At 49.4% G+C, this 15,400-nt stretch overlaps 6 protein-coding genes across 6 annotated transcripts; 3 read left to right on the top strand and 3 right to left on the bottom strand.

The window, feature by feature from the left end:
• Window positions 1–706: 706 nt before the first annotated feature.
• On the bottom strand, window positions 707–1,849 carry N7481_001758 (uncharacterized protein; the record flags this gene model as incomplete). The annotated part of the gene is made up of 1 exon (XM_057260977.1): window positions 707–1,849. One exon carries the CDS (start codon window positions 1,847–1,849, stop codon window positions 707–709), a length of 1,143 nt encoding a protein of 380 aa, XP_057125909.1.
• A 1,615-nt stretch (window positions 1,850–3,464) lies between these two features.
• On the top strand, window positions 3,465–3,650 carry N7481_001757 (uncharacterized protein; the record flags this gene model as incomplete). Its single annotated transcript, XM_057260976.1, has 1 exon — window positions 3,465–3,650. One exon carries the CDS (start codon window positions 3,465–3,467, stop codon window positions 3,648–3,650), a length of 186 nt encoding a protein of 61 aa, XP_057125908.1.
• Window positions 3,651–3,785: 135 nt separating this feature from the next.
• Window positions 3,786–5,927, top strand: N7481_001756 (uncharacterized protein; the record flags this gene model as incomplete). The annotated part of the gene is made up of 2 exons (XM_057260975.1): window positions 3,786–4,049; window positions 4,197–5,927. 2 exons carry the CDS (start codon window positions 3,786–3,788, stop codon window positions 5,925–5,927), a joined length of 1,995 nt encoding a protein of 664 aa, XP_057125907.1.
• A 1,430-nt stretch (window positions 5,928–7,357) lies between these two features.
• Window positions 7,358–9,246, top strand: N7481_001755 (putative MFS transporter; the record flags this gene model as incomplete). Its single annotated transcript, XM_057260974.1, has 8 exons — window positions 7,358–7,603; window positions 7,662–7,721; window positions 7,774–7,816; window positions 7,868–8,031; window positions 8,078–8,238; window positions 8,289–8,520; window positions 8,579–9,026; window positions 9,080–9,246. The coding sequence occupies 8 exons, from the start codon at window positions 7,358–7,360 to the stop codon at window positions 9,244–9,246; spliced, it is 1,521 nt and encodes a 506-aa protein (XP_057125906.1).
• A 207-nt stretch (window positions 9,247–9,453) lies between these two features.
• Window positions 9,454–12,802, bottom strand: N7481_001754 (glycoside hydrolase family 35 protein; the record flags this gene model as incomplete). The annotated part of the gene is made up of 4 exons (XM_057260973.1): window positions 9,454–10,243; window positions 10,303–10,870; window positions 10,927–11,923; window positions 11,996–12,802. The coding sequence occupies 4 exons, from the start codon at window positions 12,800–12,802 to the stop codon at window positions 9,454–9,456; spliced, it is 3,162 nt and encodes a 1,053-aa protein (XP_057125905.1).
• An 871-nt stretch (window positions 12,803–13,673) lies between these two features.
• Window positions 13,674–15,299, bottom strand: N7481_001753 (elongation of very long chain fatty acids protein; the record flags this gene model as incomplete). Its single annotated transcript, XM_057260972.1, has 1 exon — window positions 13,674–15,299. One exon carries the CDS (start codon window positions 15,297–15,299, stop codon window positions 13,674–13,676), a length of 1,626 nt encoding a protein of 541 aa, XP_057125904.1.
• Between the last annotated feature and the right edge of the window lie 101 nt (window positions 15,300–15,400).

The following is a 15,400-nucleotide window of genomic DNA, read 5'->3' as shown; positions in this document are numbered from 1 at the left end:
GAGCTCCTAACTCGAAAGTTCAAGTTCCTATCGAAGGCGGTGGATGTCATGTTTAGCTGTCATGAATAGAGTTCCTCTAGAAGTTAATAGTCAGAGACGGCAGCCAATCAGCTATATTTTACATACTAGGTCGTGATGTCATTCAACCTGGTCCAACCACGGAATGACCTCGGGAGTGCATAACCAACGTGACAATATAGATTGACTATTCAGCGCTTTCGGATCGAATGGCTGGGCCCTGACGTGTGGTTAGTGTGGCAAAAGAAGAAATGAGAGCCTAGGCCACCCCCTGTGAGATATTACTAGAATATATCCGATATAGTTAGCTTGGTGATATACGGCCCGCGGGTGCGTCCCTATCCGCATCAAGATCCGCGAGTTCCGACCGTTGTGACGGGCCGGAGCCCGACTTGTGGCCCACATAGTCGCTGCCAGTCTCCTGATCTTGTCATTTGTGAATAAATGTTTGTATGCGTTAATCTATAACTTTCTAATAATTACCCGCTTACTAGATCGCAACACTATACACGAGATGGCTTCAACTTCAAACCGCTACGAGCTAGCCACATGATGGCCCTTGGGTCTCATTTATAATCTTGAATGTCTAATATCACCCGATCAAGCATTCATCTTCAACAACTAAACCTGGCATGTGTCCAGCTATATGCAAAATCCACAGGAGAGGAAGACACGGGAATTAAAATTGTTATGCATCCATTACCATTCCCATCATCATTGAGACTCGATCAAACCACGTATGTGTTGCCTCATGTTCCTCGGAGAGTGAAGGCTTGCCAGAGCAGCTCGATAATTTGAACGATTTCATCATAAACGGAGATCTGACATCCTCGCTTTGGGTTTGATGGTACTGAATGCCTGGACAAATTCGCAAAGTCTCTCTGCGTAAACTGTCGGAGCTCAAGGTCACAAGTAATTGCTGGAGTAAAGCAATGGCTGAACCCATTCCTTGCAAGGAGAAGCCTCCAAGTGTAATATGGACCTGACTGGGAATTGGTCCAAAGAAATCCCGGTCCTCTGTACTATAAGGTTGCTGACGAGAATTCATAGCGGCGATTCCCTCGGAATGATACTCGAGGAGTGCCCTTTGGCAATCAGAAATTGAGGTTATGAGGGATTCTCTTTCGGTATCAACTATATGTGCAGATGCGACTTGAGCATGCGTTGTCGCAAGAAAGCCTGGACAGCGAGCTACTTCATGAAATGCGTATTCAATCAACTCGCCTAGCCGACTAGCTTTGCCGCGTCGCCTGTCCTCGTTAATCATGTCCGGGATTATCGACCCCCACTCCTTGTCTTCTAGGAAACACCGCTCACGGCGGATTAGCGCATCATACACGAGAAAGCCTCGAAAGGATACGAGAAGGGTCCGGCCAAGCCCTTGAACATGGGCCCTGGCTCCTCGTGCTTGAAAAAGATACGAAATGCCACGGGAATGGAGCATCCACGAATTATGCCCTGTCGAGCAAATCATCTCAAATGCCCCTAGGAGAATGGCGGCACCAAGGGTATCGTCTGTGACAGCCATAGTCTGGCGTCTCAGGGTTCGTATTAGCTGGCTTAAAGCCCGGCCGTATATCTCTCGGCTAACGAGGCCCAATTGATCATTGCCTTGTGAGCGGCCAATATGTAGAGCACCAAGGCTTCGTATACCCCAATCGAATGCCATTCCAGTCGTTTCCTGGGATTTAAGGGCCACATCAAACCAATTTGTATCAACACGGGTGCTGTAGCCATAGTACTGGCCCAGGAAATTGGCTTCTAGAAAGCCACAAAAGCCCTCACGGTATCCCTGGGCAATAGCCTTACCGGTCAGACTTAGCGCCACCATTCCATCGATTGGCGTATTGACCGCGGATATCAGTTGTTTTTGATCAGTGGTTGGTTTAGCTGCACTTCCACTAGGCGTTCTGGCATAAAAGCGGAGTTCCAGATCCTTCGTATATCCAGGGCATGGCGTGCCCCTTTTTTGGCAGCGCTGGCACCCTGGGCGCGATTCATCGCACTATTTTATGATTATTGATAGGATCAATGTTTTCTTTCTCGTAGAAGACACATTTACCTTGATCCGCCGTTTGATACATACTAAACAGCCTTTACTGCGTGGTACGCCCACCATTGCTCACAGTATGAATAACACAATTTCACCTTCACCTCCAGATTGATCACGAAGGAAGGTAGATGATAATTCAAAAAGTGAGTCAGGGCGTAAGTAGCTAGATAGCAAAAATAAGACCAAAGGCTTCTATACTTCGTGCGAGGACTTAGCCAGGAATGATTAAAGATCAACCTTAGTGGTACCAACGGCGAGACGCCCTGCGAGGAAAGGTGGACCAAGTTCAAGTTTGTTCAACGCCTAGAAGTGCGGGGCTTGGGAAAATGTCATCCACGGGAGTGGTTAGCGGCTTTTTCCGAAAAGTTAGGGCCTCGAGCCGCCTCGACTTGTGTTCCTCTCCTGGGCTCAGGTCTGTGTCATGCCCAAGTGCCAATATCTTGGCGCGCGGTTTATTCCGATCCAGCTAAATGATATACCTCGTAGTAAATATGCCATTGATTGTAATTCTCAGGCTGTTTTCATCTTTCAAAGTTTTAACTAGATAAAGTCAGATATAGTAAAATGGGATTATATAGGAAGAGATTGTTAAAGCATTTAGTATCAGCATAGGCAGTATTTGACTCTTTATATACATCCGCTTATAAGAAATAATTTTTGGATGCTGCTGCAATGGCAGAAACACTAGGTCGATTGCGGCTATGGAGCGCCGTACCCATCCCCTTGGAGTTCCTGGGAACTACTACCTAGGTATGCCAGCAATTCCTACGGGTACTTAGAGTCGCGTATAGATTCATTCAAGTAAGGGCTCATGTATATATATATTGGCCGCTGCTCAGGTGCAATATATCCTACTGAATTTCCGACAAGATAATCAATTTGTTTAATAATTTACTTTGCGGCCAGACTCTTACCATCCACATTCGGTTAAGAAAGAAACTTTGCATTTTCGCAGTCTACTCGTATACATTTGACTTCATGATTCGGGTTCATGTAGATCAGGATACGTGGTTTGAAGTTCAAATTATTGCGTTTGTTTATTTTGGGGTGGGAAAGCGCTGGTTAGGTGGTTTCCAAGGTTTGGAGGAAAATCTCGCCCAATAAATTTTAGGTAAATGTAGCGATTGGAAGATAACAGCAGGTAAGAAGGAAAAGCCTCCAGAGCTTTCCCTGATTTCTCGATCTCAAGCGAGTAAACAAGCCCGTGGCAAATGAAATGGCGCAGTTCAACCAAATAAGACTTCAGGATGTCGGTAAAAAACCCTACTACGAGTAGCGTTGTGGTCGAAATCGGGAATTTAAGTCCAACCAATCTCGCCAAAAGAGGCCTCCTATTGCGGACTAATCTTTGGTGTAGTAATAGTGGATCTGCGAAACGCCGGTGGTCTAAGACATGTGCCTGGTCAAGGAACAGAGCTTGTTGTCTCCCCAGAGTGAACTGCTGTCCGTGATTGGACAATCGGAAAACGCAACCTTTCGCCTGGGCGCACCCCAAGAACTATTGAAACGCCACCCGAAGCATCAGGTCATGGGCCACAACAGCAGTAAAGTTGCCGACCAGGATCTTACGCCACCTTGATAGAGATCAAGATCTAGCACCGGGTTCGGAGCATAAAAAATACCCAACACCCCTGCAACGTGTCTTTCAAAGGGGCTTTCTTTTTTCAAGACTCTCATTCAGGCACTTGGCTTCTACGTGTTTCTCATCTTCGATATGGCTTCCCCGATTTGGTGGCTTTCCGTCGCTCTTTATACAGGCCTTGGACAAGCCGTTTCAGGTTCAAGTTCCAGCAGCACGACCAGCCAAGTAACCTGTACCGACACAACTGTTTCTACAAATCTTCTCTCCAATCCATCCTGGGAGGACGGCACGTCTTCATGGACATACAGCTTTGCAGCCTCGACGACGACCCTACAAGAAACCGATGGCTCTCATGCGCTGTATGAATATCCGCACCGGATGAAGTTGGCTCATATAGTATGCTAATGGGGCTATAGATTGCTTCCTGGCCAATACGCATACTGGTACGTCTACCAGTCGGTATCAGGTCTGGTACCTGGCACTACATATCAAGCCTCTATCGACTTCTTGCCATCTGTCTCCCAAACATATTCAATTCAAGAGACTTGTAATATTTACCTCTACCACGACGCTCTCACCACGGCCAACCTCATCGAATACAAAGCTGGAACGTCTTACAACAGGTACAGCCAATGGTCCACTGTGAGCGGCCCATTCACTGCGACAAGCAGTAGTGCTTTGTTTGGCTTTTACGCGGTTTGTTCACCATATCACACCAACAACATATTCAACCTCTACTTGGATAACGCCAAATTGATTGCTGAAACAACCACACAAGTTTGCACTACTGCAACACCAACGTCGATATCTACTTCGACATCTACTTCGACATCTACTTCGATATCCACATCATTACCAAAGCCATCAAGCGCGGCTTCTAGCATTGCTTCCTCGTCAATTATTGGTCATTCAAGCTCAGCTGCATTGACACCAACAAGCAAACCTCTTATACCCAGCTCCTCGTCCGTATTATCATCGTCAATCTCTACGCAAACACCCTCTGTCTCATCCCTAGCAAAGCCTCACACTCCGACTACCACCCCTGTGACTTCAAGCACAGCTGTGTTGTCAGTGTCAAGTCAGTCTATCGGACACAGCTCTAGTTCTGTCAAACCATCAACTCCTTCAATCCCAACAGGATCAACGTCTCTCACAGCAACCACATCTACCCAGACAAGCACGGTGTTGCAATCTACCTCTCCAATCTCAAATCCATCAGGCATTTCGATCTTTAGTCCATCAACTATTTCATCTGTTCCCTCGTCCTCTTCCGCGGTCGCTCCTGTCTCCACGACCGTCACTTCGACAGAATCAAACCAACAACGCACTACGACAAGTCCTCTGGGACCTGCTTCGACACCTTCTTCGCCTGTTGATCTCCCCCCGACGACATCTTCCGGCCATACCACAACTACCAGTGTTGCTTTGACAACTTCTACCATCTACAGCACCCGTACCTCCACCATCACCGCCTGTCCTTCAAATGTCGCAGATTGTCCAGCACGGTCACAAACCACATATGTTACAATTGAGACGATCTACGTAACGACTACAATCTGTCCCGTATCTGGAAATGAACCTACTGCGCAGGCTGCTTCTACCGGAGTCCCTCAGGATATCTCACAGCCTAGTGAACGATACACGACATTGACCGTTTTCACCCCTCACACAGTCACCGCAACTGCCTGTCTATCGGGCGGCAACGACTGTCCAGGCTCCGTAAGAACCACATTCGTTACCACCGAGCTGGCGGCATCAACTACCGTTTTCGTGGTTACCGAGAAGGAAACTTCCCTCCCGACGGACAGCCCCGTAATTTCCGTCTCCGTGTCACCAATCCTCAGTACCCGCACAGCTACAATAACTTCCTGCCCTCCTGAAGTAACTGGCTGTTCTGCCAACCCAGCTGCTCCCCAGGTCGTGACGGAAACGCTGCTCGTCGGCGAGTCTATATGCACGTTGTCTGAAATTGCAACTGCCACGTATTCTGCTCATACTCAGATTGTATCAACTCCTTCGTCCCGCATGTCTTCTTCTGTTCCCGTGAGCCATACTACTCAAGCTCTTTCCTCTAACGCAGAAGAGCATTCGAAGAATAGCGGAAGCAAAACTACACTCTCTATTTCCACTACTCTGCCATATTCCTCGACCTCTACTGGCACATCCAATGTACCAGCATTCAATGGTGGTGAATCGTTGGGTCGTCCAATGGGCTTGGCTCAGGTCATTGTCTCGGTTGCCATCGCAGGTCTTGCGCTCTTGGCTCTAGATTAGATGGCCATGCCATGGTGGATCAGAATCACTTTTTGTATTCTAGATTTCATTATCAGTCTGATCGATTATTAATAAATAATGCTGGGATGTTCTACCCATCATCAACTTCGCTGCCGCCAAGGGTTGCCAGAAGCTTTCGGGTACAGATGCATATGTTGCCATGCCATGTCAGCTTCTTACTTAAATTTCAGTAATAAGCAATAATGGTGCACCACTTGGTCCAGTCTTGAACACAGATGGAATGCACTAAAGGGTGGCTATGGAACCGGACCATTGACTCGGTTGGGCTGCTGCACGGTGTCGGAGTGATCCGATTGTCCCTCGCGCCGACGAATTCCTTAGACGCCCAAACATCAAGCACATTCCGTACATCAATCAAATCATCTAGGACGACCATTCCTGAATGGGAAAAAAAAGTTAAAAAATTCTCGGCAGCCTAGTACGTTATTTCTGTGTCCCAGGCCTTGAGGAAAAATAGCAACTTTTCCATCTCGACCCGGATAGCCCGGTCTACACTTGCTGCTTCATTCTCCAAATGCACATCGTGCACCAATAACGTCGACAAAGATGGGGCTCACCACGCCACCGTTGCGCAGAACACCAAGCAAATAAGCCCCGAAAGCAAGACTTGGCTGTCACGCTGACCACTAATGTGCACCCCCACGCTATTATTTTGCTTAACCTGGCTTAGCGGCCCCTTCCATTCTCGATCCGAGAAACCAGGGTCTTCTGCATGAATCACGACCCCCACGAGACGGAGAAGATCATTTCCCTGGCGGGTGCAACCGAGAAAACTCGGCCATGGCATCTTACCATTGAACCCGACAGCGCGGTGTGCAACTGGCTCAGCTCCCCGCAAGAATACAGGGACCTGGACCCCGTATTTCACTCTCCCCGGTCTTCCCCCGCGCCGGGGGCCCCGTTCCTGGGCCGTTTTGGCTTTGTTATTGGCCGAGGATAGACCCGGCCGGGGTTCAATTAACCAACTAACCCCAGTTTACCGACCTGACCGAGTTTTCCTTTCTTCCCCAGTGGGGATATTCCCTCGGAGAGTCTGAGTATGGAGGTGATATCGGACTAACACCGATGCCTTCGGTTGAATAGCTCGCAAAGCACCGAACTTGCGTATCTCGGGGCTCCACGCTGATTGACGCCACCGTTTTACCCATATCCCACCCTCAACTGCCTACTGAATGTATGCCGGCCTGGAAAAAAAAAAATCTTTTCCTATGTACTACATCGCTCCCCAGGCTTTGTTTTTTTGCGACTCCTTTCTTCATTCAGTTTTTTTCTCCGCCTTCCTACCCCTTGCTTGACTCGGTATTCTCTTATCTCCAATAGGAGATAGCCAGGGCAATTTATTCGCTCTCTTATCCAATCGCTCAAATCCTTTACTTCTTTCCATATTAGCTAGACTATCGAGTGAGAAGATGTCCCCTCGACCATCGGGCGATCTTGAGATCGCAAACGTCGACAAGTCCTTCGCAGAAAATGTCGAAACAGCTGCCAATGCCAACAAGCCTAATCCCCGGAAAGAGGCCCCGGCGTATGTCGCTGGTTTATCACCAGAGGACCGCGAAAAAGCAGAGCGAGCTCTCGTTCGTAAGATTGATCTTCGCCTGCTCCCCATGCTGATTATTATGTACATTCTGAACTACCTGGATCGGAATAACATTGTAAGTGAGATATTCGTGACGTTATTCATATTAGTCTATTAACGACTGACCTTTTTAGGCCGCTGCTCGTTTGGCAGGACTCGAGTCAGACCTCGGACTTCATGGGAATCAATACGCTGTAAGAAGGATATCGACTTTCTCCGGGTATGACTTATACTAACCTAGCCAAGACTTGCGTTAGTATCCTTTTTGTCGGTTACCTTTTGATGCAGGGTCAGTATTCTCTCGCCAAGAGTGACTCAAAACCCAACTAATTCGAAATAGTCCCTTCCAACCTGCTTCTCAACAAGATCGGAAAGCCCGCCATCTACCTTCCTATGGCTATGGTAGCATGGGGTATTATCTCGACGCTCACCGCTGCCGTTCAAAGCTACGCTGGTCTAGTAGTCGTCCGATTCTTCCTTGGTTTCGTCGAGGCTGCTTACTTTGTATGTCTATTCCTGGTCTTGATGATACAATGACTAATTTTTCTAGCCCGGTTGTCTCTACTTTCTCAGTGCTTGGTACACCCGAAAAGAGTTGGGCTTCCGCACTGCAGCGCTGTACTCTGGCTCTCTTCTCTCGGGGGCTTTCTCAGGGCTGATCGCTGCTGGTATCACCAGTAACATGGATAATGTCAAGGGACTCCGTGCATGGTAAGACATTCTGATGTATAACAGCTGTCAATCTGATCTGACGATTTTAGGCGTTGGTTGTTCATTATCGAGGGTGCTATCACCATTGTCGTCGCCTTCATTTCGATTTTTATCTTGCCCAACTTCCCTCGTACCACCTCTTGGCTCACAGAAGATGAGAAAGACCTCGCGGCATGGCGTCTGGAGGAAGATATTGGCGAGGATGACTGGGTGAATAGCGAGGACCAATCTTTCCTACATGGCGCCAAGCTCGCATTTACCGATTCAAAAACTTGGGTTCTGGTACGTACATCCAGAATGGTAAATCTGCTTGTAAATACTAATGGTCAATTCTATCTAGATGCTGATGATCCTCTGCATCGTCTCCTCTGCCTCCGTCACCAATTTCTTCCCCACTGTCGTTCAAACCTTGAACTACGGGAATATCGAAACCCTTCTCCTGACCGCACCTCCCTATTGTCTCGCTGTGATTACCGCATTTCTCAACGCCTGGCACTCGGATCGTACTGGAGAACGATACTTCCATGTTACTCTGCCTCTATACGTTTCCGTCGCTGCGTTTATCATCGCTGCCGCAACCACTGGTACTGCGCCTCGGTACGTGTCGATGATGCTCATGGTGCCATCTTTCTATTCTGGATACGTTGTTGCATTGGGCTGGATTTCGAACACTCTTCCACGTCCTGCGTCTAAACGTGCTGCTGCACTCGCCGCAATCAACTGTGTCAGCAATGCTAGCAGTATCTATGCTAGTTACATGTACCCCGATAGCGACAAGCCACGATTTAGTAAGTCTATATTCCTTGAATTTTACCGTTATTTCTCTAACAATTATCTCTAGTCACCGCCATGTCCGTCAACTGTGCGACTGCCTTTGTTGCCATCATTTCGGCGACCGTCCTCCGTTTCATGCTTGTTCGTCTTAACAAGAAGTTGGACCGCGGCGAGCAGGTCGAGGGTGCTGTTCCAGGAACGGCCAGCACTCGCGGTTTCCGTTTCCTCGTTTAAGCAAAGATATTTCTATAAAGGTCACATTTTCCAAGCAATTCTTGGCCCAGATCACCTACGCGCTAGAGCTAGACTGCTTAGACTAGAATCGGGATGTTTTCATGACGACATAGAGAATCTTGTCTTGAATTTCTTACTTCAACGTAGAGTTGGCTGTTTGGCAGCGTAGCGACAAAAGAAAAAAAAGGAGATGTTGAGACAAGACAATCAGGCATACTGATTCCTCGACTTTGTCCACTCAGGTCTCAAATCGTTCCCACCAACATTCCTTGTATCCAACGAGCTATCAGCAACATAGTTTACCTTCCAATCAAGACCAACACTAGCACCTTCCTCTGTCTGAGCCCAAACAGCAACGGAAATCGTATTCTTGCTCTTGTAGTTCAAAATTCCCGGTGGGACAGGGTATACCACCTGGTTGCCGATGTGGGGATAATATCGGCCGTACTGGTATCCGTTCACGAATAGCTGGACGCGATAGGCCTTGCTGGAGGTGGATGGGGTAGATAGGACAAAGGAGATGGAAATATCTTTGTTGGAAGGGAGGTCGAGTGGGACGGTCGTTCGGAAAAATCCGATCGTGGCACCTTCGACGCTTAGAATGGAGGTGGAGCTGCTCTTATTAGCAGATACCTTTTTCCAGTTCGAGTCGTCGAACCCGGGTAGGTGCCACCCGACTCGCTCGGCGTATAATCCATCTTCGTTCCAGCTACCACGGACAGGGTCGATGTTGGACTCTCCGCCTGCTGTGCCGGCTATCCGCCAGTGAGAGAAGCCGGAGGAAGAGCCGATGAGTCGAGATTCGAGAATACCGCGAGGGTTCAATGCACCAGTCGTTTCATCATGGCCGGTGTCATCTTGAACGATGAGAAGGACGTTGGGCTTGTCGGTGCTAAGAGTTGCTTTCGAAAAGGAAAGTGTGAGGTTTGCTTGTTCGATGGTGGCATCGCCGAGGAACGAGTCCAGGAATTTGCCATTTAACCAAGCAGACCAGCCGCTGAGGGGCGATATTGTTAGTGGTTGTTATTCCGATTTCAATTGAGGAAAGAGTCTTACAAAGCAGCTCCTCCTTGGACATTGAGGAAGGCCCCGGTTGCAGTGCCGTTGAAGTATCCACGCCAGAGACGGATACCATTGTGAAATCCTAAGCCACAATAAGTATAAATTTCTGGGCTTGTAACAGTCAAAGCACTTTTCTTACCGTATTCATCAGCGTATAACACAGGCAGTGTCGTGGGAGTTCTAGGATTCAAAGTTGTCATATGATCCGCATCTATAAAATGAAGCCTTAGTAAGAGAAAGTTGAATAAGGGAAGGCAAATAAACATACCAACCCAAGCGGCTCCAGAGTCATCATACTCTGTGGATCGCTCCGGCAGACTATCCTTCGACTTCCATGTTCCAAACTGCGGCAGAGTGACCGAGTTCGGTGCAGAGAGCTGACCCTTGAGACTTCCATACTCCGTACGGTGAGTCTTCACTGCCTTTCCGTTCCAGGTGATAGAGGTAACAGCCTTTGGCGCGAAGACTTCCAGTGAGGTAGCGTTGACAACATCGCCAGTCACAGCAAGCTTCTTTCCAGAGAGACTAGCACCACGGACAAGGTAAGGCCCTTCAATAAGGACTGTGCCAACCGTTAGAAATTTCGGAATTAGGGGGGGGCTAAGATAAATCACGTACCGCTCTCTGACTCTGGGACCAAAGGATCATTCGTTAGAGCAGGTGCCCAGAACTTGTATGCCGCTGTTCGGTCAACCAGAACAACTCGCACATCATTATCAAGCTCCAGAACGGTCATTCCATAAGACTGCGTAAAGGAGACTGTAAGACCACCGTTCTCCTTCCAGAACTTGACTCCCGAGCATCCATCGCACTGCTTAACCGTACCCTTCTTTGCGCCCTTGATATGGAATTCTCCAGACTCGCCGGTAGGAACCCAAAGAGCCAAGGTCGGAGTCTTATCGAGGATAGCGTAGGTCAGTACTTCTGCAGTCGAGTAAATGAGCTTATTAGAACCAAAGCTAAAATCAGTGACGATGATCTTAGACTGGTGGCCATTAAGTCTGAGCTTTCCACCGTGTCTCGGGATATTCAGAGCTCCGACAGAGGTGTTAACCTTCAGATGGAATGCCTCATTGGTGGAAATCGAGGTGTTGAGATGGAATGTCGCATAGAAACCAGCATTTGTCTCCGGATTCCGCAATTCATAAGCTCGCACAGCGCCATTGTCCGTATACTGCGTACCATTTCCAATAAGATCAGTCATGGTAAGATCCTTCGCGCTACGCGTGAAGAGCGCTAGGAGCTTTGTTTCGTAGTACTTGGACCCGATCGATCGATCCTCCGAAATAGGTGCCGAGTAATCATAACTAGCCGCAGTCACCGGCGCAGCGATGGATCCCCAGTTCGTTCCTCCAAACAACATGTACAAACTCATGGCTGTGACTCGCTGTCCAATATTCCAGCGGTAGAACAAATTGGCAAAGTCTGCGTCCGAGTTCTCGGCGCAACCACCTTCTGGTCCACCCCAGGGGTTATAAGAACCGCCCTGGAACTCGGGCATGAAGCCTGGCATCGAGGGTTGTGATTCCTGGAAGTAATCGTAATAGTCCATTACCGAGAATGCGATGTATTCGCCGTTTGTGGCGGTACATTGGCTGAGGTCGCAGGTCCAGCACTAGTGTATTGTAGATTAGTCTCGTATGTACTGATCTGAATGAGCCTCAGTGCATGAGGTTAGAGTCCCTACCGACGGATAAGAATCAACACCAGCGACATCGACATTCCCACCTTCATCCGACCAATCGCTTCCCCAAGAATGCGAATTCATGTTCGGATCGTTCGATGTGAGCGGAATGACAATTCCATTGGCCCGCGCATTCGCCTCCAGAAGCTCCATGTAGTGGATGGCGGTTTCATTGGCAATCTTGTCCGTTGCACTGCCCTCCCACTGGTTTCCATACTCATTTTCAATCTGATAGACGATGGAATTCTCGCCATCAGTCACCTGATATTTACTGGTAATTTCGGACATTTTGGTGAAGTACGGCGTCCACGCCTTTGTATATCGCGTATCATTATTGCGCAGAGTTCCGTATTCACCTGTCGTGAGCCAAAGTGGGAACCCACCGGCGTTGGCTTCGGCGTTGACATATGGACCGGGGCGTACGATGATGTATAGTCCTAGCTCTTTGGCAAGCTCGAAAAGAGGGACGATGTTGTGTGCGCCGGTTTCGAAGTCAAGCGTGTGGTTGTTCGGTGCGTGATAGGCCCAGCTGGAATAGAATGCGAAAGCTGTGAAGCCTGCTGCTTTAATCTTCTCGAGAATGTCGCGCCACAAGTCTGGGACCGGGATGCGCCAGTAATGGAATTCTCCCGAGAAAACGAAGATGCGTTGGCTATTGACTTGGAAGCTGTAGTGGTCCCATTGAACTACTTTGTTCAGCCCATCGTCCTGGACCGGCCATTGGGTCGAGACTGATGATTCGCCGGCAGCAGAGAGGCAAAGAAACAAAGTGATCCATAATCTGTATAGCATGCGTGTAAGACTCGCCATGTTGAAGTAACTCGGGCAGCGGCCGAGTACTGGAATTGTCAGGCGACCTTGATGGAACTCGGATGCGGTCAATCCTGCATGCGAACCACTTTATACTAGTACTAGTAACCCCGGCAATGGCTGCATTTCTCCAATTCCCGGTGGGGTGATGCTAGTCAGAATGCCGAGTATTTCCTGCAGAATTGATTAGCAAAGCCTTAAGCGAAGCACCAATGTAATTAGGGGGTACTTTAGCTCTCCCCGCATCGTCGACCCGCGGCGTTAATTTTCCTCCACTAAGAAGTCCCTGCGGGAAATGACCTCGGGAATAGATGCATTAGTATGGAGATGGAGCATTCGCCGTACGATCGTTGGGGAGAAGAAATTAAGGTTCGACAGGAAGAAGCTGGAAGAAGCTGGAAGAAGAGGAAGAACAATCATGATAATGATAACTTGAATAATAATGATTCGCTTTTTGAATTCCAATGATAATATACATACATCCACTCCTTTCGCTGATCTAAACGCAAAAAAAGAATAAAAAAAGCCATGCATCAACTATATGCAAATGGCAAATCTCCGAGCAGTGAACCCGAAGAATTCCCCTCGGTCCTGTCGGGAAGAGGCTCTTCCTTGTCGGGATGGCTTCTCTTTCCGGTGGTCGGCGTTCAGTCACCTGAACTCCGTTGAACATGATTGGGTCGATGATCGGCTGAGGAAGTAGTGGAGGTTTTCTCGAGGCGGATAAATATGCGGCAACAAAACTCTTATCGCTTAGGAACGAATGAGGATATAGTTCCTTACCCCTAGACTCCGACTTTTCTATGCGAGAAATTGGTTTTCACCGAGGCTGATGCTCCCCGGTGAGATAATATATGAGAGATCTGGCAAATCAAGCGCCACGGTCCAGAACACCGAACGGGTTTTGCCCCTTTGTTTCGGGTACATTGGAGCTGGCCTGCTCTGTCTTGGCCTGCTTCTTAGCACCCTTCTTCGCTGGCACGGTAGAGAAGCCCTCGTCAGATGTAGACTGGCTGGTTGCGTCAGAGGCAGTAGCCTTGGCCTTGTTGGCGGCAGAGGCGCGAGTGCGGACGGGCGAGTCCTGGGCGACGGAGATCACCTCGTTAATCTTCTGGACCTGGGCCTTGACAACTTCGTCATCTGTAGTAACTTCGCTGTTCTCACCCTCAATGGCAGCGCGCTTAATCTCACGGCTGAGACTCTTGAGAGCGTCCATACCGGCCTTCTCGGCGGCCTCCATGTGAGTGGGCTGCTTAGAGGGCTTGCGGTTGAGGTAGGAGCGCACGAAGAAGCGAGCAAAGAGGTAGGTCAGGGGCAGCAGGTAGGAAACATTGAGCCAAATGGCAAATGCCTGACCGGTGGTGTCCATACAGGTGACCATCTGCTGAGTGTATCCGGTCTGGGGAGCAGGAACAGCACCCCCGACATTCTCAGCAATGCCCTCTGCACCAGCGGCGCGGAAAGCCAGCTTCTTGAGGTAAGGAATAACACCAGCCTCGACGGCAGTAGCAGCGGCAGCGGGAGCCGCCTTGGACAAGTGGCTCAGAGCAGCACTGCCAGCCGGGTAGGGGATAGTGTAGTGAACGAAGAGGTAGGCGGCGGCCATGTTGGTACCGAGGACAAACTGGGTGATCTGCATGGTGGTCAAGCTGCGCTTGATGACACCGGGGACGCGGATGCGCAGAGCAGTGAAGGTGTAGTAGGTGTACATCATGGCGTGAATAGCCGAGTTGACGAGGGCGAAGATCCAGATAGGCGCGGCCATGTAGCGGATACCGGCCCACATGCACATCATAGCACCAGCGTGGTGGTAGGTTTGCAGAGTAGAGCTCTTCTTGCCCTTGGCTAGAATAATAGCGGTATCAATCACCTCGTAGAACTTGGACAGGTAGAAGATCCAGCCGAGGTAGGCCAGACCTCCGTTCCAGAGACGACCGACATCCGAGGGATCGGGCTGACCAGCGGTCAACTGATAGGCCGGGTTGGGGATGGACCACTGGTTGGTGATGGGGCTGTAAGTGGCGGCATTGCCGTAGCCACGAGGGCCATTAATCTTGCAGAGAGAATCGACGACGCCCGCGAGGCCATTGGGTTGGTCGCGATCCGCCCAGGAGTGGCCGAAGGCTTGGAACATGCCGGCGAAAGTCCAGGCAGAGTAGACGGCGAGGAATACATTGTGTAGGATGACGAAGAGCTTGAACAGGGGAGTATTGCTGAATCCCCAAGGTTTATAGCCGCGACTCTTGTTGATGCGATTGATCACGACCACGGAGATCGCATAGACGGAGGCGATAGTGATGGGGACGCGCACGTCGAGAAGCTGGGTATAGAGATCATTGGGGATGTTGAAGGGCTGCTTCCAAGTAAATTCGGAGACATGAGGCGCAGGAATGGTCTCTGGCAGTTCGGTAGGAGGGAACTTGAGGAGGGAGGCCGGAGGCAAGGCGATGCGAAGAGTGGCCTGGCCGAACTGAGTGGGCAAGTTGAGGTCGTACATGGTGTGCACCAGACCGAGGCAGCAGTGAACAGCAGCAGTGAACAGCAGCAATGAGATAGAGGAATTGGTCGTAAAGAATAGCAGGGAAATAATAGAGACAA

The sequence above is a fragment of the Penicillium waksmanii genome, assembly GCF_028829765.1.
Source record: "Penicillium waksmanii strain IBT 27052 chromosome Unknown utg000002l:1.0-3326099.0:1.0-3328782.0, whole genome shotgun sequence".
In the NCBI taxonomy this organism is placed as follows: Eukaryota; Fungi; Ascomycota; class Eurotiomycetes; order Eurotiales; family Aspergillaceae; genus Penicillium; species Penicillium waksmanii.
The sequence above is the reverse complement of the archived record's forward strand: the minus strand, read 5'-3'. Positions and strand labels throughout refer to the sequence as shown.